General features: G+C 38.3%; 1 protein-coding gene across 44 annotated transcripts in view; it reads left to right on the top strand.

Moving 5' to 3' along the window:
- The window catches only part of LOC122554996 (adhesion G-protein coupled receptor G2-like), a 226179-nt gene that overhangs the window by 89174 nt on the left and 116629 nt on the right, over positions 1 to 20376 (top strand). For 36 of the 44 annotated variants that reach the window (XM_043700548.1, XM_043700544.1, XM_043700537.1 and 33 more), the window contains 8 exons: positions 794 to 841; positions 5676 to 5723; positions 8268 to 8315; positions 10544 to 10591; positions 12948 to 12995; positions 16251 to 16298; positions 17017 to 17055; positions 19578 to 19625. In XM_043700548.1, the coding sequence (XP_043556483.1) occupies positions 794 to 841; positions 5676 to 5723; positions 8268 to 8315; positions 10544 to 10591; positions 12948 to 12995; positions 16251 to 16298; positions 17017 to 17055; positions 19578 to 19625 (375 nt within the window). The remainder of the gene's footprint in view (positions 1 to 793; positions 842 to 5675; positions 5724 to 8267; positions 8316 to 10543; positions 10592 to 12947; positions 12996 to 16250; positions 16299 to 17016; positions 17056 to 19577; positions 19626 to 20376) is intronic. The other 8 variants (XM_043700549.1, XM_043700545.1, XM_043700526.1 and 5 more) reach the window with 6 other exon arrangements.

The raw sequence follows: 20376 nt of genomic DNA, 5'->3' as shown, positions 1-20376 counted from the left end.
AAACTTGAAAGGGTTCAGAAAAGATTTACAAGGATGTTGCCAGGGTTGGAGGATTTGAGCTATAGGGAGAGGCTGAAAAGGCTGGGACTGTTTTCCCTGGAGCGAGGGTGGCTGAGGGATGACCTTATAGAGGTTTACAAAATTATGAGGGGCATGGATAGGATAAATAGACAAAGTCTTTTCCCTGGGGTCGGGGAATCCAGAACTAGAGGGCATGTGTTTAGGGTGAGAAGGGAAAGATATAAAAGAGACCTAAGGGGCAACTTTTCCACCCTTTTTTTCACGCAGATGTTGGTAAGTGTATGGAATGAGCTGCCGGAGGAAGAAGTGGTGGAGGCTGGTCTAATTGCAACATTTAAGAGGCATTTGGATGGGTATATGACTAGAAAGGGTTTAGAGGGATATGGCTGGCTGCTGGCAGGTTGGATTAGATTGGGTTGGGATATCTGGTCAGCATGGACGGGTTGGACCGAAGGGTCTGTTTCCATGCTGTACATCTCTATGACTCTATGTGTGAAATTACATTGGTACAAATTTTTGTTCCTCTGAAAAGTGACAGCAGATGGCCTCAAATTGACTGGGAATAGATTTTTCTTCCAATCAGTTCATGGGTTAAATGCACTGTTGGAGGCAATAATCTCTATCTTCTGAACACAAGAAAAATGGAACAAGTGTAATCCTTAATTATGTTGTCTTGTGAAAGTAAATTACCTGTACCTTTACAAAGTTAGTTTGTAGACAGGTGAGGCTGTTGATTGTATGTCTGAACTGAAATCATGATCTTGTCTTACAGCAGTCAGCACAACACCTCCTGAGATATCAAATCCACCAAATACAACAGGTACTGAAATCTGCTCTTTGTAAAGATTAAGAATGTAAGAAAACTGTTGTTGAAATAGTGCTATTCAGAACCACAGGAAATTCCTGTTGCATATTATTATTGAATCAGACAGCTCGGTAGGGTCTGTTCAGTTTATTGAGCTGTAAAGGGTTTTTTCGAAAGAGCTATTCAACTATTCCCACTCTCCTGCCTTCCCATGTAATCCTGGAAATTTTGGCTATCTGAGTATTTGTTCAATTCAAGTTTGAACATTATGATCAGAAATGTTTCCAACAGCTCAATGTGTAGTGCATTCCGGATCATTTTCTCAGCAATCTGGTCAGATACTAGAAATGTGAGTTTTGAGAATGCAGTAGTTCAGTTCAGTTTGAAACCAGAGAAGCCCTGGAATGATGGAGGGCTGGAACCAATCTTAGCTGTATGAGTTGTGAAAGATGTTGAGTTTGGATTGCACTTACAGCTGTAGAGATGTGATCACCAACTTATTGTCCATAATTTCAACAATAATAAAATTGGCAGTGTAAAGCTTGCTTTCACATAATAACTGCATTTTACAAGATTGAAATGATAAGATTCTTGGGCCCTGACAGCTGGCAACATAGAAGAGTTTGATTAGTAATTTTATAAGATCAGTAGATAGTGTCATACAGCATGGAAACAGTTTCTTCAGTCAAACTAGTCCATGCTGACCATGTTCCCAAACTAAACTTGTCCCAATTCCTGGTGTTTGGCCCATATCCCTCCAGTCCTTTTATATTTATGTAATTATCCAAACGTCTTTTAAATGTTGTAACTGTACCTGCATCCACCCTTTCCTCTAGCAGTTCATTCCACATACTAACCACTCTCTGTGGAAGAACGTTGCTCCTCATATCCCTTTAAAAACTTTCTCCTGTCACCTTAAAAATGTTTGTTAGTTTTGACCTACCTCAGCCCTGGGGAGAACACCATTGCTGTTAACCTTATCTATGCCCCTCATGATTTTATAAACCTCTATGCCCCTCAACGTCCTATGCTCCAGTGAGAATGTTCCCAGCCTATCTTTACATATGAAACCCCATCAACATCCTGATGAATCTTTTCAGAATCCCCTAAAATTTAATGATATCCTTCCGAGAGCGGGGTGACCAGAACTGAAATGCAGTACTCCAGAAGAGGCTTCACCTACATCCTGTACAACCTCAGCAAGACGTTCCAACTCTTATACTCAGTGGTCTGAGCAATGAAGGCAAGCATAACCACCCTCTCCACGTGGAGAATTTGCAGTATCTGACAGGCACCTGCTACACGTCACAACCCATTTCCTGGTTTAAAACTGGTTCCATAAATGAAGACTTCAGATGCTGTCAAAGATGAAAATTAATAGATTCACGCTGACAGCTTTAAACTTTTACAACAAATTCATTTCCCAATACTAACATACCACCCACACATCAGTGGACACATTTTGTTTAGTTTGACTGAATGAATGTCCTTTATTTTCTTTCTTACTGAACCTGAAGTCACACACCAGGTTAGAGTCCAATAGGTTTATTTGAAATCACAAGCATTCAGAGTGCTCCCTCTTCACCTGATGAAGAAGCAGCACTCAAAAAGCTTGTGATTTCCAATACTCTTGTTGGACTATAACCTGGTGTCATGTGACTTCTGACTTCATCCACCCCAGTCCAATACCCGGACCTCCACATCATGGCTACTTTCTTACTGATGTACACTGATTGACACATTCTGTCCCTCGGCTTCTTTGATACCAGTATCTCATTTAAGTTGCACCATGTTTCAGAGGGATGATCTGCCAGAAGTTAAAGAGACACTTAGCAATATCGACTCACCCATCAATGTCACTGGGGTAGCAGTCTCTGAAAATGCTAATGTATGCAGAAAAAATGTCATCTAAGTGCTTGGAAACTGAATATTATGTGATCATATGGGCTCCAAGATAATCCACTAAATTTGATCTGGCCCTTTGAATCCACCAAGTTGTTTTCCAAATGATGAAAGTGAAGATCATGTTATCGAAACTATCCTCTTGTGATCTTTTAAAGGAAATACCTTTTCTACTATTACTTCCTTGTGTCCATTTCAAAACATTATTGATTATTTCAAAGTTGAAAATGACATATATGTATAATATATTAAAGGACACGGCTTAATTTTTATTTCATTGAAAACCGCTTTCTTTGTGTTCTTTGTCTCATTATGTGCAACTATTAACATATCCTTTTCTTCAACTGTAATTTTTCTTTAAGGTCATGATGACCTTGTTAAATGGCTGGTGCTAGAACATCAGGAAAAATCAATATATTTAATAACGAAAAGCACATTTCACCAACTCGTGTAATGAGACTACAGAGGAATAGGGCCCATTGTTAGGATTTATTGTTTGTAGATGAGTGAAAGTAAATTGGTATAAATATTTGTTCATCTGAAAACTGTCAATTTTGCAGCTTTGGAATTAAAAATAAAATACCAAGATTTGTTTTTACTTCATGTAATTTAAATTCAAAAGTGGATTTTTGACAACAGATGGCCTGGGTTTAACTAGGAATAGATTTTGCTTCCCATCAGCTCATGGGTTAAATGCAGTGTTGGAGGCAATGATCTGTATCTCTTGAACACAGGGAAAAAAGGACATTTTTCAGTGTAATCCTTAATTATGTTGTTTATTGAAAGTAAATCACCTGTGACCTCTTGCAAGGACAATTTCCAAAGTTAGGTTATAGACAAGGTGAGGCTGTTGAGTGTCTGAACTGAAATCATGATCTTGTCTTAAAGAAAGCAACACAATTGTTACTGGGACATCACGTGCATTGCATAGAACAGGTAATGTAAAAAAAATGTTGTTGCAATAGAGCTAAGCAGAACCACAGGAAGCTCCTGATGTGTTCTGTTATTGAATTAGACAGGAGAGAATGTGACTGTTCAATCTTTTGAGCTGTACAGTTTTTTTGGAAGAGCTCTTCAATTATTCCTATTCTCCTGCTTTCCTGGATAGCCCTGGAAATTTCTGCCTTCTCAGTATTTATTCAATTCACCTTTGACAATTCTGATCAGAAATGTTTCCAACAAGTCATTGCTTATGCATTCTGGATTATATCACATCTTCCCATCAATCCGATAAGATACTGGAAATGTGATTTTTAAGCTTACAGTGGTTTAGTTCAATTTCAAACCAGAGAATGCCTGGAAAGATGGAGCAGTGGAACCAGTCTCAGCTGTACGAGTTATGAAAGATGTTAAGTTTGGATGGCACTTAAAGCAGCAGCGATGTGATGACAGACTTATTGTCTACAATTACACTGCCACCTTCATTATTGTTGAAAATCTAGGCCTCACCTAACAACTACATTTAACAACATTGAAGGGGCAATAATCTTGGACCCTGGCAGTTGGCAATATTAGAGTTTGGCAGCAATTTTATAACATCAAATGTGCAGAGATTGCAGTATCAGACAGGCTGCTATTATATGTCACAGACAATTCCCTGGGTTATAGTTGGTTCCATAAATGACAACTTAACAGGTTAGGCGAAAGTGAGGACTGCAGATGAAGAAATCCTGATGAAGGGCTTTTGCCTGGTACGTTGATTCTCCTGCTCCTCGGATGCTGCCTGGCCTGCTATGCTTTAGCAGCACCACATTCTCAAACTTAACAGGTTGTCAAAGATGGAAATTAGTACATTCAAACTGACATCTCATAATTCTTTACCATAAATTCATTTCCCTATAATACTTTTTCACCCACACGTTAATGGAAAAAGGTTTGTTGTGTTTGACTGAATGAATGTCCCTATTCTGCTTGTTACTGATGTACACTGATTGACACATTCTCCCTCTGCTTATTTGCCACCAGCATCTTATTTAAATTGCACCATGTCTCAGATCTTCCAGAAGAGAAAGAGACAGTTAGCATTGTCCAATCACCCACCAATGTCACTTGTGAAGCAGTCTCTGAAAATGGCCAGCAATCACAGAAAGAAATATTTCAGCCAAGTGCTTGCCAACATATGGGCTCTGACGTAATCCATAAAATTCAATCTGGTTCTTTGAATCCACCAGGTTGTTTTCGAAGTGATGAAAATGAAATCACCACATCAAAACTATTCTCCTGGAATCTTTGAGAGGAAATTCCTTTTCCACTGTTACCTCCTTGTATCAATTTCAGAATACTTTGATCATTTTAAAGTTGGAAATAACAGCTACATACAAATATGTGAACGGACACAGCTTGATTTTTATTCAATGACTGTAGGACTTGGTGTTCATTGTTTCATCATATGCAATTATTAACATGTCCTTCCCCTTTTCTCTATTTGCAATTTCTCTTCACAACAAACTTGTTAGAACCCTTATCTCTGGTGCTGGAATATCAGAAAAATCAATTTTACTTAGTAACAAAAAGCAAGTCTCATCAACTCATGAAATGACACTAGAGGGCGAAAGGGCTCAGAAATGGGATTGTATGAATGAAAATTAATATAAATATTTGTTTTAGTGGTTGAAATTAACTGCATGGAATAAGTAATAAATATTCAAGAGTGTTTTTGTTTGGCCTGATTTCACTTCAAAAGTGGATTTTTGACAACAGAAGACCTGAAGTAGACTGCGTATAGATTTTGCTTCCAAAGAGCATTTGGGTTCAAACACTGGTGGAGGCAATAATCTGTATCTCCTCAATATAAGGAGAAATGAATATTTGTCAGTGTAATCCTTATTTATGTTGTGTTGTGAATGTAGTTTACCTGTGCCCTCTTGTACAATTTACAAAGTTAGGTTGTAGATGGGTAGGGCTGTTGCTTGTATGTCTGAACTGAAATCACAATCTTGTCTTACAGAAGTCAACCCAACACCTACTGAGATATCATCTCCACCAAATGCAACAGGTACTGAAAATGTACTCTTTGTAAATATTAAGAATGTAAGAAAACTGTTGTTGAAAGAGCTATTGAGAACCAATGGAAGCTCCTGCTGTGCTTTATTACTGAATCAGACAGGACAGAAGGGTGTGTTTAGTCCTTTAAGCCTGTACAGGTTTTTCTGTTCCCAATCCCCTGCCATGCCATTTAACCCTGGGAATTGCTGCCTTCCCAGTATTTATTCAATTCATTTTTGACAATAACGATCAGAAATGTTTCCAACAACTCATTGTGTTGGGCATTCGGGATCATATCACATTTTCCCATCATTCCAGTCAGATACTGGAAATGTGATTTTTGAGATTGCAGCAGTTGAGTTTAGTCTCAAACCAGAGAACTTCTGGAAATAATGGAGCAGTGAAACTAATCTCAGATGTGCGAGTTAGGAAGAATGTTGGGTTTGGATAGTACTTATAGTTGTAAAGATGTGACTACAGATTAATTCAACAACAATCAAGCTGTCAATATAAAGCTCAATCTCTCCTAACAACTGCATTTTGCAACATTGAAGGGACAATAATTATGGGTCCAGGCAGTTAGCAACAGAATGGAGTTCTTTCGAAAGATAGAGTCATACAGTCACACAACATGGAAACTGACCCTTCAGTCCAACTAGTCCATGCTAAACATGTTCCCAAATTAAACTAATCCCACTTGCCTGCATTTGATCATATCCCTCCAAATCTTTCCTATTTATGTACTCATCCAAATGCCTCTTAACTGTTGTAACTGTTCTTGCACGCACCACTTCCTCTGGCAGTTCATTCCTCATGCAAACCACAAAATTGCCCCTTGTGTCCCTTTTAAAACCTTCTCCACTCACCCTAGTTTTGAACTCCCCAGCCTAGGCAAAACACCCTGCTGTACACCGCTCGTGATTTTATAAACCTCTCTAAGGTCACCCTTCAGCCTTTCACTCTCCAGTGAAAGAAGTTCCAGTCTATTTTTATAACTCAAACACTTCATTCCCAGCAACATCCTGATAAATCTTTTCTGAACCATCTCCAGTTTAATAATATCTTTCCCATAGTAGGTTGGCCAGAACTGCACACAGTACACCAGAAGAGGTCTCACCATAGTCCTGATACAACCTTAACATGAGCGTCCAACTCTTATACCCAAAGGTCTTTGTAATGAGGACAAGTGTGCTAAAGCCCTTCTTAACCATCCTGTCAACCTGGAGAGTTGAGGTATCAGGCTAGCTCCTGTTATATATTACAGCCAATTTCCTGGTTCAAATCTGATAGTATAAATGACCACTTCAGAGGTTGTTAAAGATGAAAATTAGTACTTCCCAACTAAGTGCTTTAAACTTCAACAACAAATTCATTTGCCAATGCTATCATATATCAACTGTGACAGAAAGTTGTAAATTGTCTGAGAGATTTCAATTTTCAAATTGACACCTACCCATTAATGGACCAAGTTTTGTTTAGTTTGACTGAATGAATGTCCTTGTTCTCTCTCTTACTGTTGCATACTGTTTTTAACTTCCTGCCCCTCTGCTTATATGCCATCAGCATCTCCTTTAACTTGCACCTTATTTCTGAGGGTAGATCTCCCAGAAGGAAAATAGAACTTAGCATTGTCCTGTCACCCACCAATGTCACTGCTGTAGTAGTCACCATAAATGCCAGTAATTACATAAAGTCAACCTAGTGCTTGTAAAAGGAAGATTATGCCATTTTATGGCTCCAACATAATCCACAAAACTTGATCTGATTCTTTGAACCCACCAGGTTGTTTTCTCAGTAATGGAAATGAAAATCACCACATCAAAACTTTCCTCTTGTGATCTTATAAAGGAAATTCTTTTCCAACTATTACCTCCTTGTATCCATTTCAGAACACATTGATTATTTCAAAGCTGAAAATATAGCTATGTCGGTACATATGAATGGATACAGCTTGATTTTTATATAATGATTCGTTGTGTTCGTTGTCTCATCATGCTCAATCATTAATGTGTCCGTTCCCTTTTCTTCATTTGCAATTCCTCTTCAGGTTTCACAATGAGTCTTTTAAGAACTCCTTATTTTGGGTGCTAGACCATCAGGAAAAATTGATACACCTAATAACAAAAAGCAAGTCTCACTGACTCATGTATTAACACTAGAGGGAGATAGGCCCCATAAATAAGGTTGTATTGTCTGTAAATGTGTGAATGTAACTCGATATAAATATTTGTTCCTCTGAAAACTGTCAGCCTGGAACTTTAGTTGCTGAGATTAATTACTTAAAATGAATATTAAAATTTCAAGATTTTACTGAGTTCACTCCAGAAGTAGATTTTTGACAACAGAACCCTTGGATTTGACTGAGAATAGATTTTACTTCCAATCAGCACATGGTTTATAATGAACATTGAACATTTTTCAGTGTAAACCTAAATTGCATTGTTTTGTAAAGTTAAATTTCCTGCATCTTCTTGTGTGGACAATTTACAAAGTTAGGTTGTGGACTGGTGAGGCTATTGATTGTCTGAAGTGAAATCACGATCTTGTCTTACAGAAATCAGCACAACACCTTCTGAGATATCACCTCCACCGAATACAACAGGTACTGAAAATGTGCTTTTTGTAAATATTAAGAATGTAAGAAAACTGTTGTTGAAACAGAGCTACTCTTACCTCATTGTGTCCATTTCCGAATACATTCAAAGTTGAAAATGGCAGTTATACAGTACATATAAATACATGAATGGACACAGCTTGACTTTCATTTAATGATTATACAACTGACTTTTTTAGTTGACGCATCATTTGCAATTATTAACATATTCTTCCCCGTTCTCTAATTTCAATTCCTCCTTAAGTTTCACAATGATCTTGTTAGAACCCCTTATCATTGATGCTGGAACATCAAGAAAATTTCAATATACTTAATAATAACAAAAAGTAAGTGTTAAAAACACATGGAACGGCACTAGAGGGGTTAGTAGATGTGTGAATGTAACCTAGTATAAATATTTGTTCCTCTGAGAACTGTCAAATCTGCATTTTTAGTTTTAGAACCACAGGAAGCTCCTGTTGTATCTTATTATTCAATCAGACAGAACAGAAGTCCTTTGAACCTTTCTGAAAGAGCTATTCAATAATTCCTATCTTCCCACATAACACTGGAAATTTCTGTGTTCCCAGCATTTATTCAATTCACCTTTGACAATTATAATCAGAAGTGATTCCAACAACACATTATGCAGCACATTTCGGATCATATCACATCTTCCCATCAATCCGGTCAGATTCTGGAAATGTGATTTTTGAGATTGCGGTAGTTCAGTTCAGTTTCAAATCAGAGAAGCCCTGAAATGCTGCAGCAGTGAAACCAATCTCAGCTGTACAAGCTGTGAAAGATGTTGAGCTTGGACGGCACCTAGAGAAGTCAAGATGTGGTTACAGCCTTATTGTCTATAGTTTCAACAATAATCAAGTTGGCACTGTAAAACTGGGTCTCACCTAATAACTACATTTTACAACATTGAAGGGACTAGGCAGTTGGCAACATAGAGTTTGCAGCATCAATAGATGAAGAGAGTTGGATTATCAGACAGGCTCCTGCCATATATCAAGAAAGTTTCCTGGCTTCTATAATGACTGCCTCATTGATTGCCAAATATGGAAATCAGTTCATTCAAGCTGACTGCTTTAAACGTTTACAACCAATTAATTTCCAAACACGACCATATCACCTGTACAAAAGTGAACAATTTTTGTTTTGTTTGATTGAATGAATGGTTCTCTGCTTATTTGCCACCAGTATCTCATTTAAGTTGCATCATTATCTTTCTGAGGGAAGATTTCCCACAAGAAAAGTAACACTTAGCATTGTCTCATCACCCACCAATGTCACTAGTACAGCAGTTTCTGAAAATGCCAATAATTGGGAAGATAAATGTCTGCCAAGTGCTTGTAAAAGGAATATGGTGCACAAATGTAATCCACTAAATTTGATCTGATTCTTTGGAAGGCCATTCCACCTGGTCGTTTTCCAAGTGATGAAAATGAAAATTCACCACATCAAAATTATCCTCTTGTGATCTTTTATGGGGAATTCCTTTTCCACTCTTACCTCATTGTGTCCATTTCCGAATACATTCAAAGTTGAAAATGGCAGTTATACAGTACATATAAATACATGAATGGACACAGCTTGACTTTCATTTAATGATTATACAACTGACTTTTTTAGTTGACGCATCATTTGCAATTATTAACATATTCTTCCCCGTTCTCTAATTTCAATTCCTCCTTAAGTTTCACAATGATCTTGTTAGAACCCCTTATCATTGATGCTGGAACATCAAAAAAATTTCAATAGACTTAATAATAACAAAAAGTAAGTGTCAAAAACACATGGAACGGCACTAGAGGGGTTTGTAGATGTGTGAATGTAACTTAGTATAAATATTTGTTCCTCTGAGAACTGTCAAATCTGCATTTTTAGTTTGAGAGACTAATAGTTTGGAATTAATAATAAAATTTCAAGTTTTTTTTGTTTGGACTGATTTGACTTCAAAAGTAGACATTTGACAACAGAAGGCCTGGGTTTGACAGGGAATAGAGTTTGCTTCCAACCAGCACCTGGGTTGAATGGGCTGTTGGAGGTAATAATCTGTATTTCCCAAACACAGGAAAAATTGATCATTTTACAGTGTATTCCTTAATTATGTTGTTATTGTGAAAGTGAATTACCGCCACCCCCTTATATGGACAATTTACAAATTTGTAGACAAGGTGAGGCTGTTCAGTGTCTGGTTGAACTGAAATCATGATCTTGCCTTATAGAAATCAACACATCACGTACTGGGACATTACCTCGACCGAATAGAACAGGTACTGAAAATGGGCTCTTCATAAATATTAAGAATGTAAGAAAGCTGTTCATGAAATAGAACTAATCAGAACTGCAGGAAGCTCCTAATTTGTTTTATTGTTGAAACAGACAGGGCGGAAGGTGACTGTTAAGTCCTTTGAGCCTGTACACCTTTTTCTGAAAGAGCTGTTCCCACTCTCCTGCCTTCCTGTGTAACCTTGGAAATTTCTGCCTTCCCAGTATTTATTCAATTCACTTTAGACAACTATGATCAGAAGTGATTCCAACAACTCATTGCTTGGTGCATTTTGGATCACGTCAAATCTTCCCAACAATCCAGTCAGATTCTAGAAATGTGAGTTTTGAGATTGCAGTAGTTCAGTTCAATTTGAAACCAGAGAACCCCTGGAATGATGGAGGGCTGGAACCAATCTCAACTGTACGAGTTGTGAAAGATGTTGGCTTTGGATGGCACTTACAGCTGTAGAGATGTGATGACAGACTTATTGACTATCATTTCAACAATAATCAAGCTGGCAGTGTAAAGCTTGGTCTCATCTAATATTTACATTTAACAACATTGAAGGGGTAAGATTCTTGGGCCCAGGCAGTTGTCAACATAAAAGAATGTGGTTAGCAACTTTACATAATCAGACGATGTGGAGTGTTTGCAGTATCAGATTGGCAGTTACATGTCACAGCCAGCCTAGTGCCTGACTTAGAGCTGGTTCAATATATGACCACCTGACAGGTTGTCAAAGATGGAAATTAGTACATTAACTGACAGCTTGTAAAATTAACCACAAACATATTTTATTGTGGTGCTGTCTCACCCGTGGATAATGGAAAAGGTTTTGTTGTGTTTGAGTGAATGACATTCGCTTTCTGGCTGATGCACACTGATTGACACATTCTGCCCCTCTGCTTATTTGCCATCCCAGCATCTGATTTAAGTTGCACCGTATTTCTCAGGGACAATCTCCCAGAAGGAAAGTAGACAGTTAGCAGTGTCCCATCACCCACCATTGTCAATGGGGCAGCAATCTCTGAAAATGTCAACAATTACACAAAACATGTTAGCCAAGTGCCTGCAAAAGAAATATTATGCCACCCTATGGGCTCCAACATAATCCACTAAATTCAATCTGGCTCTTTGAATTTACCAAGTTGTTAATCAAGTGATGAAAATGAAAATCACCACATCAAAATTATCCTCTCATGATCTTTTAAAGGAAATTCCTTTTCCACTATTATCTCCTTGAAGCTATTTCATAACACATTGATCATTTTGTGGGTGGCACAGTGGCTCAGTGGCTAGCACTGCTACCTCACAGCACCAGGGACCCGGGTTCAATTCCAGCCTCCCTGTGCCTTTGGGTGCGCCAGTTTCCTTCTACTGTCCACAGGTTTGGTGAATTGGCCATTCTAAAATTGCCCATAGTGTGTGGGTTAGGTGCATTAGTCAGGAGAAATGTTGAATAATGTGGTAGGGGAATGGGTCTGGGTGGGTTACTCTTTGGAGGGTTGGTGTGACTCGTTGGGCCAACTGGCCTGTTTTCACACTGCAGGGATTCTATGATTTCAAAGTTGAAAATGACAGCTATGTGTATGTATATAATATATATCTATATGAATGGGCACAGCTTAATATTTATTCAATGATTATACAACTGCCTTTGTCTCATCATGTGCAATTATCAACATATCTTTCCCCCTCTCTCTATTTGAAATTCCTCTTTCAGGTTCACAATGATCTTGTTAGAACCCCTTATCATTGGTGCCAGGATATCAGGAAAAAAACAGCATACTTAATAACCAATATACTTAATAACCAAAAACAACTCATGGAATGACACCAGAAGGGCTTAAGGCCTATAAATAAGATTGCAGTGTTTGAATATGTGTGGAACGGAACTTGTTATAAATGTTTGTTCCTCTGAAAACTGTCAATCTTATGGCTTTAGTTGGTGAGATTAATAGCTTAAAATTAATATTAAAATGTCAAGATTTGCTTTTGTTTGGTCTGATTTCATTTCAAAAGTGGATTTTTGAGAACAGAAGGCCTAGGTTTGACTGTGAATAGATTTTGGCTTCTGATGTGTCTATATATATGTAGCTGTCATTTTCAACTTTAAAATCATAGAACCCCACTGTGTGGAAACAGGCATGGGTTAAATGCACTGTTGGAGGCAATAATGTGTATCTCCTGAACACAAGAAAAACATTGAATATTTATCTGTGTGATCCTTAGTTATGTTTCTTTGTGGAAGTAAATCAACTGTGCCCCCTTGAGTGGACAATTTGCAAAGTTAGGTTGTAGACAGGGTGAGACTGTTGAGTGTCTGTTTGGAATGAAATCATGATTTTGTCTTACAGAAAGCAGCACAATACTTACTGGGACATCACCTCAGCCAAATAGGACAGGTACTGAAAATGTGCTCTTTGTAAATACTAAGAATGTAAGAGAACTGTTGTTGCAGTAGAGTAATCAGAACCACAGGAAGCTCCTGATGTATTTTAATATTAAATCAGACAGGAAAGAAGGTGGCTGTTCAGTCCTTTGAGCCTTTACAGCTTTTTCAGAGATAGCTGTTCAATAATTTCCACTCTGTCGCTTTCTCACTTAACCCTGGAAATTTCTGACAAGTATGATCAGAAGTGATTCCAACAACTCATTGCTTAGTGCATTTTAGATCACACCAAATCCTCTCATCAATCCAGTCAGATACTGGAAGTGAGCTTATTGAGATTGCAGTAGTTCATTTCATTTTCAACCCAGAGAACTCCTGGAATGCTGTAGCAGTGAAACCCATCTCAGCTTTTGATTTGATTTGATTTGATTTATTGTTATCACATGTACCTAAGTACAGCGAAAAGGTCCATGCAGATTGCAACATACAAGGGCATAAGATTATAGGGTGTTCAGATGGAGCGAGGCATACAAGGCTACACCTGCACAGGGGGTGCACAAAAGCAACATTAGACTTGAAATTAGAGAGGTCCAAATGTATGAGTTGTGAAAGATGTTGAGATTGGATGGCACCTGTGGTTGTAAATATGTGATCCCAGACATATTGTCTATAATTTCAAAACTAATCAAGATGGCACGGTAAGATTGGTTTCACCTAAAAACTGCATTTTACAACCTTGAATGGGCAAGATTCTTGGGCCCAGGCAGTTGGCAATGTAATAGAGTTTGGTAGTAACTTTGTAACTTTGCGGAGAGATTGCAGTATCAGACACATCACAGCCAGATTCCTGGTCTGGAGCTGGTTCCATAATTGACCACTTCACAGGTTGTCAATAATGGAAATTAGAACGTTGAAACAGACTGCTGTTAATTTTTACAACAAACTAATTTGCTAATACTACCATATTCACCTGCACATTAACAGTGAAATTTTGATGTGTTTGACTGAATGAATGTCCTTATTCTCTTTCTTATTGATGCACACTGATTGACACATTCTGCCCCTCTGCTTATTTGCCACCAGCATCTCATTTAAGTTGTACCGTATTCCAGAGGAATGATCTTCCAGAAGGAAAAGAGACACTTAGCAATGTCCCATCACCCACCATGGTCACTGGTGTAGCAGTTACTTGAAACTGCCAACAATTGCGCACAAAATGTTAGCCAAGAGCTTGTAACAGAAACATTATGCCATCATATGGGCCTCGGACATGCTCCACTAAATTCAGTCTAATTCTTTGAATCACCATGTTGTTTTCCAAGTGATGAAAATGAAAACCACTACTTCAAAACTAGCCTCCTGCAATTATTTAAAGGAAATTCCCTTTTCACTATTACCTCCTTGTATCCATTTCAGAATGCATTGATCATTTCAAAGTTGAAAATAACAGCTATGTACATATGAATGGACACAGCTTGATTTTTATTCAATGATTATAAGACTGTCTTTGTGTTCATTGTCTCATCATTTGCAATTATTAACATATCCTTTCCATTTCTCCAATTTCAATTCCTTTTTAAGGTTCACAATGATCTTGTTATAACCCCTTATCTCTGGTGCTAAAACATCAGGAAACATTAATATACTTAACAACAAAAAACAAGTGTCACCAACTCATGTCATGACACTAGAGGGCAATACAGGCCATAAATAGTCATGATTTGGAGATGCCGGTATTGGACTGGGGTGTACAAAGTTAAAGATCACACAACACCAGGTTATAGTCCAACAGGTTTAATTGGAAGCACTAGCTTTCGGAGCGCTGCTCCTTCATCAGGTGGTTGTGGAGGACACAATTGTAAGGCACAGAATTTATAGCAAGAATTTGCAATGTGATGTAACTGAAATTGTACATTGAAAAATACCTTGATTGTCTGTTGAGTCTTTCATCTGTTTGAATACCATTCCTGAAGAAGGGCTTATGCCCGAAACATCGATTCTCCTGTTCCCTGGATGCTGCCTGACCTGCTGCGCTGTTCCAGCAACACATTTTCAGCTCTGATCTCCAGCATCTGCAGACCTCACTTTCTCCTCATGCAGTTTTTGAGCAAAGTACAATGTAACTCTGCAAATGAATTTGTTCTTGAAAATTGCGTGAATTCATGTAAAACTCTGTTATCTCACTTTTTAGATTAGAATCAATCTAAACATCATGGCATAGACAGAGAACACAGGGGGCTAACACCTTCAACATATTGTCTAGTTAATATGGCCCAGTGTTAGCACTGCTGCCTCACAGCACCAAGGTCCCAGGTTTGATTCTAGCCTAGGGCGACTGTCTGTATGGAGTTTGCACATTCTCCCCGTGTCTGCGTGGGTTTGCTCCGGTTTCCTCCCACAGTCCAAAGATGTGCAGGTCAGGTGAATTGGCCATGCTAAATTGCCCACAGCATGAGGTGCATTAGTCAGAGGCAAATGGGTCTGGGTGGGTTACTCTTCAGAGGGTTGGTGTGGACTTGTTGGGCTGAAGGGCCTATTTCCACACTGTAGGGAATCTAATCTAATATCAATTGTTACAGCTAACCTGAGAATGCAACTTTTAAAAAAAGGTTTTGTGATTTACACATGAAAGAAGTGAAATTATCATGGTATTCGAACAGATGAAAGACTCAACAGACAATCAAGATTTTTTTAATGTTTAATTTCAGTTACATTACACTGTAAACTTTTGCTATAAATTCTGTGCCTTACAATTGTGTCCTCCACAACCACTTGATGAAGGAGCGACGCTCCAAAAGCTCGTGTGCTTCCAATTAAATCTGTTGGACTATAACGTGATATTGTGTGATTTTTAACTTTGGCCATAAATAGGATTGTTTGTAGATGTACGAATGTGACTTTGTATAAGTATTTGTTGTTCTGAAAATTGTCAATCTCATAGCTTTAGTTGGTGAGATTAACTTGGAATTAATACTAACATTTTAAGATTTATTTTTGTTTAGCCTGATTTCACTGATAGAGTTTTGACAACAGAAGATCTGAGTTTGACTGGGAATAGAAGCACACGGGTTGTATGCACTGTAGGGAGCAAGAATCTGGATCTTCTGCATACAAGAAAAATTGAACATTTAAAAGTGTAATCCTTAAATATGTTGTTTTGAGAAAGTAAATTGCATGTACACTGTTGTGTGGACAATTTTCAAAGTTAGCTTGTAGACTGAGTGAGGCTGTTGATTGTCTGAACTGAAATCATAATCTTGTCTTACAGAGAACACCACAACAGTTACTGGGATATCACCTGAAATGAATAGAACAGGTACAGAAAATAGGCTCTTTGTACTATTCAGAACTTAAGAAAATTATTGCTGAAATAGAGGAATATGCTACATAAAGAGCTTGTTTCTGTAACATAAATTTATATGTGCCCTAATCTGTGGACAATTTAAAAACTAATGTTACAGACCTGTAAAAAATGGGAAACTGTTGCATGTTGGATCTGAAGTCATGTACTTCCTTTATACTGAACACCACAAGTACTAGTCAAAAAGTGTGGTGCTGGAAAAGCACAGCCGGTCAGGCAGCATCTGAGGAGCAGGAGATTTAACGTTTCGATCCTAAGTTCTTTAGAGCTTATGGTCGAAATGTTGATTCTCCTGCTCCTTGGAGGCTGCCTGACTGGCTGCGCTTTTCTAGCACCACACTTTTTGACTCTGATCTTCAGCATCTGCAGTCCTCACTTTCTCCCACATCACAAGTACTACTGGACGGTCAATTCTACAAATTCTGCCCTCTGTTCATTTGCCATTAGCATCTTCATTAAGCTGCAAGTAAAGTTCTGGACAAAGGGAGTATTTGTCACATAAAACTGTCTTGTAAAACAGCATGCAACTGATGTGGCTTACTCAGAAAACATCAAGAATAGCAGAAGGAACATTAATCTAAAAGTACTTTTAGAAAGCAGGTCTTGTCACATCACGGCCAGTACAAATGAAAATCTCCGACATCCTGCCTAACCACTTCTAATCTTTTCACAGGGAATTCCTTTACCAAAGCAGCCATTTCACCTATGACAGGTAATACAATTAGGTATTTGAGAGATTTTTTATTTTGAAAGTGATAGCCATATATTGATTGAAATGCATGAAATTGGTTCACTTTATAATCCAGGCCATGACAACTTTCTGAGTAAAAATAATTTATCTTCATCACCTTTCTAGTGCTTAATTCTTCTTGGTTATAGAATCCTCTAGACCTACAACCTAGGATGTATTGTAGAACAGAGAGATTTAGGGATCCAGGTAGATAATTACTTGAAATTTCCATCACAGGGAGATGGGGTGGTTAAGAAGATGTTTAACACGCTTGCCTTCATTGCTCAGACCTGAGAGTACAGGGGTTGGAATGTACGTTGGTAAGGCCTCTTCTGGAATACTGTATAAAGTTCTGGTCAGCCTGTTATAGCAAGGATATTATTAAACTGCAGAGGGTTCAGAAAAGATTTACCAGTGCCAGGAATGGAGGGTTTGGAAAGAATACATTGGAAAGGCTGGGGCTTTTTTCACTGGAGCTTTGGAGGTTGAGGGGTGATCTTATAAAATCAAAAGGACATAAAGAAGGTGAAGAACAAGGGTCTTTTCCCGAGGGTTGGGATGTCCAAAACTAGGCATATTTTTAAGCTAAGATTAGATTCTCTACAGTGTGGAAACAGGCCCTTCGGCACAACAAGTCCACACCGCCCCTCCGAAGAGAAACCCACCCCAAATCCATTACGTTATATTTACCCCTGACTAACGCACCTAACACTGTGGGCAATTTAGCACGGCCAATTCACTTGACCTGTACATCTTTGGATTGTGGGAGGAAACCGGAGCACCCGGAGGAAACCCACGCAGACACAGGGAGAATGTGCAAACTCCGCATAGACAGGCAGAAATTGAACCCAGGACCCCGGTACTGTGAGGCAGCAGTGCTAACCACTGAGCCACCATGCCCCCCGTAAGAGGACAAAGATTTTAAAAAGCACTTGAGGGGCAACGTTTTTTTTACAGAGATTGGTTTCTGTGTGAACTGAACTGACAGAGAAGTGGTAGATGTAAATACAGTTACAATGTTTAAAAAACACTTTGGTAAGGTCTTGAATAGGAAAGGTTTGGAGGGATATGGGTCAAGCGTAGCAGGTGAGACTAGTTTATTTTAAGAACTTTATCATGCTAGACTGGTTGAACCAAAGGTTCTATTTCAATGCTGTATGACTCTCTGACTCTCAGAAATTCTTCGGGATATACACAGGATGAGGTTAAAATGTGAATAGTTGTTTGGTAAAACGATTGATTTAATGGAGTGTAATCAAAGGTTACAATAGCTATTATGTACATTGCTAGTCTGTATCATGAATGACGACAAGTAATGTCAGATCACAAACAAAAACAGAAATGGCTGGAAAAGCTCACCAGGTCTGGCAGCACCTGTGGAGAGAAGACAGAGTTAACATTTTGGGTCAAGTGACCCTTCCGTAGAACACAGCATTTGCAGATTTTTCTGTTTTTAATGTCAGATCCTGGAATTGGCGAGGGAACTGTTGTGATGAATTCAATGCAATTGTTCAACTTGTAAATAATGTCAACATCCAATAAATATTTTTCTTTAGATTAATGGAGCATTGTTTCCACCTCTTTCACATGCACTCCCCAAAGGTCATAAGCACTACTTTCTAAACCTCCGAGACTACTGGAATAAAGGTCCATTGTAGCCAATCTTGATTCCCTGAATTGTAAAAGTGCCATGTTGTGTATTGACACTTCTAAGAGTAGAGACCTAATGACAGAATGTACACAGTGTATAATTTATTACAACAATTAAACTCTTACAGTAAAGCTTGGTGTAACTTAATAATTAAATTCCATGACATTGATGGTGGCACAAATTATGGACATACCAGTTACCAACAGATGTTGTTTCTAACATCAGTAAAGATGGACAGTTTTCAGAACTGAATTGGAACTGGTGATATATTCTACTTGGTTTAAGCCTTCTTGTCGATTTGATAAAAGGCCATTGCACTAGATGAGTTCTGCAGATTGTCAAGATGAAATCTTCCATATTTAGTCCAACTGCTTATAATTTATTTATTTGCAGGTAACACTTTTTGCAAATTTACCACATCTTCAATGACAGATAACTGTAAATTATTGTCTGCAAATTTAAAATTTGAAAATGACAACCGGGCATCAGTGGATAAAATTGTTGAATGTATATTTTCTCCTTCCTATCAGTGCTCATTGCTTTCCAGTGGCTAAAGTTTCCTCCAGACCCATGAATGCAATCATAATCACCTAAATTGTCTGTAAATTTGTACTGGGGATAGATATTGCATCAAATCAGCACAGATAAATGTTCTTACATGCATAGTGAAGGGAATGGTTACACCAATTAAACTCAAGAAAAATTGAATATTCTACAAAATGGACTTTCAGTAGCTTGTTTTATTTTTAAACAGTATATTTGTGCACTAACTTTAGGACAATTTACAGATAAATGGTGCAGGCAGGGTTTGGCTGTTTATTGTTTGAAGTGAACTCATGTCCTCTTCTTACAGAGAACACTACAACACTTACTGTGACATCATCTCCACCAAACACAACAGGTACAGATTATAGGCTCTTTGTAACTGTTCAGATTATTAGATAACTGTTGTTGAGATAGAGCAATATGATACATTAAGAGCTTGTTTCTGTAAAATAAATTTATATGAGCCTTAATCTGTGGACAAATTACAAACTAATGTTAGAGACCAATAGAGAATGTGAAGTTGTTGAATGTCGGATCTGAAGTCATGTACTTCGCTTATAGTGAACACCACAAGCCATGGTAAGGGCACTATAGACATGTGGAGACTGTTTAAGGAACAGTTGTTGCAAGTGATGAATAAATATGTCCCTCTGAGACAGGCAAGAATTGCTAAGATAAAGGAACCTTGGATGATGAGAGCGGTGGAACTTCTCGTCAAAAGGAAAAAGGTAGCTTACATAAGATGGAGGAAGCTAGGGTCAAGCTCAGCTCTAGACGATTACAGGCAGGCGAGGAAGGAGCTCAAAAATGGTCTGAGGAGAGCCAGGAGGGGGCACGAGAAAGGCTTGGCAGAGCGGATTAGGGCGAACACAAAGGTATTTTACACTTATGTGAGGAATAAGAGAATGGTGAAAGAAAGAGTAGGGCTGATCAGCGATAGCATAGGGAATTTGTGTGTGGAGTCTGAGGAGGTAAGGGAAGCCCTAAAATAAGATTTTTGCTTCTCTCTTTACGAAAGAAACAAACTTTGTAGTGAATGAAGAGCAGGTGTGCATGCTGGAATGGATAGAGATAGAGGAAGCTGATGTGCTGAAAATTTTGTCAAA

This window comes from Chiloscyllium plagiosum, chromosome 12 (assembly GCF_004010195.1).
Source record: "Chiloscyllium plagiosum isolate BGI_BamShark_2017 chromosome 12, ASM401019v2, whole genome shotgun sequence".
NCBI classification, from domain to species: Eukaryota; Metazoa; Chordata; class Chondrichthyes; order Orectolobiformes; family Hemiscylliidae; genus Chiloscyllium; species Chiloscyllium plagiosum.
The sequence above is the reverse complement of the archived record's forward strand: the minus strand, read 5'-3'. Positions and strand labels throughout refer to the sequence as shown.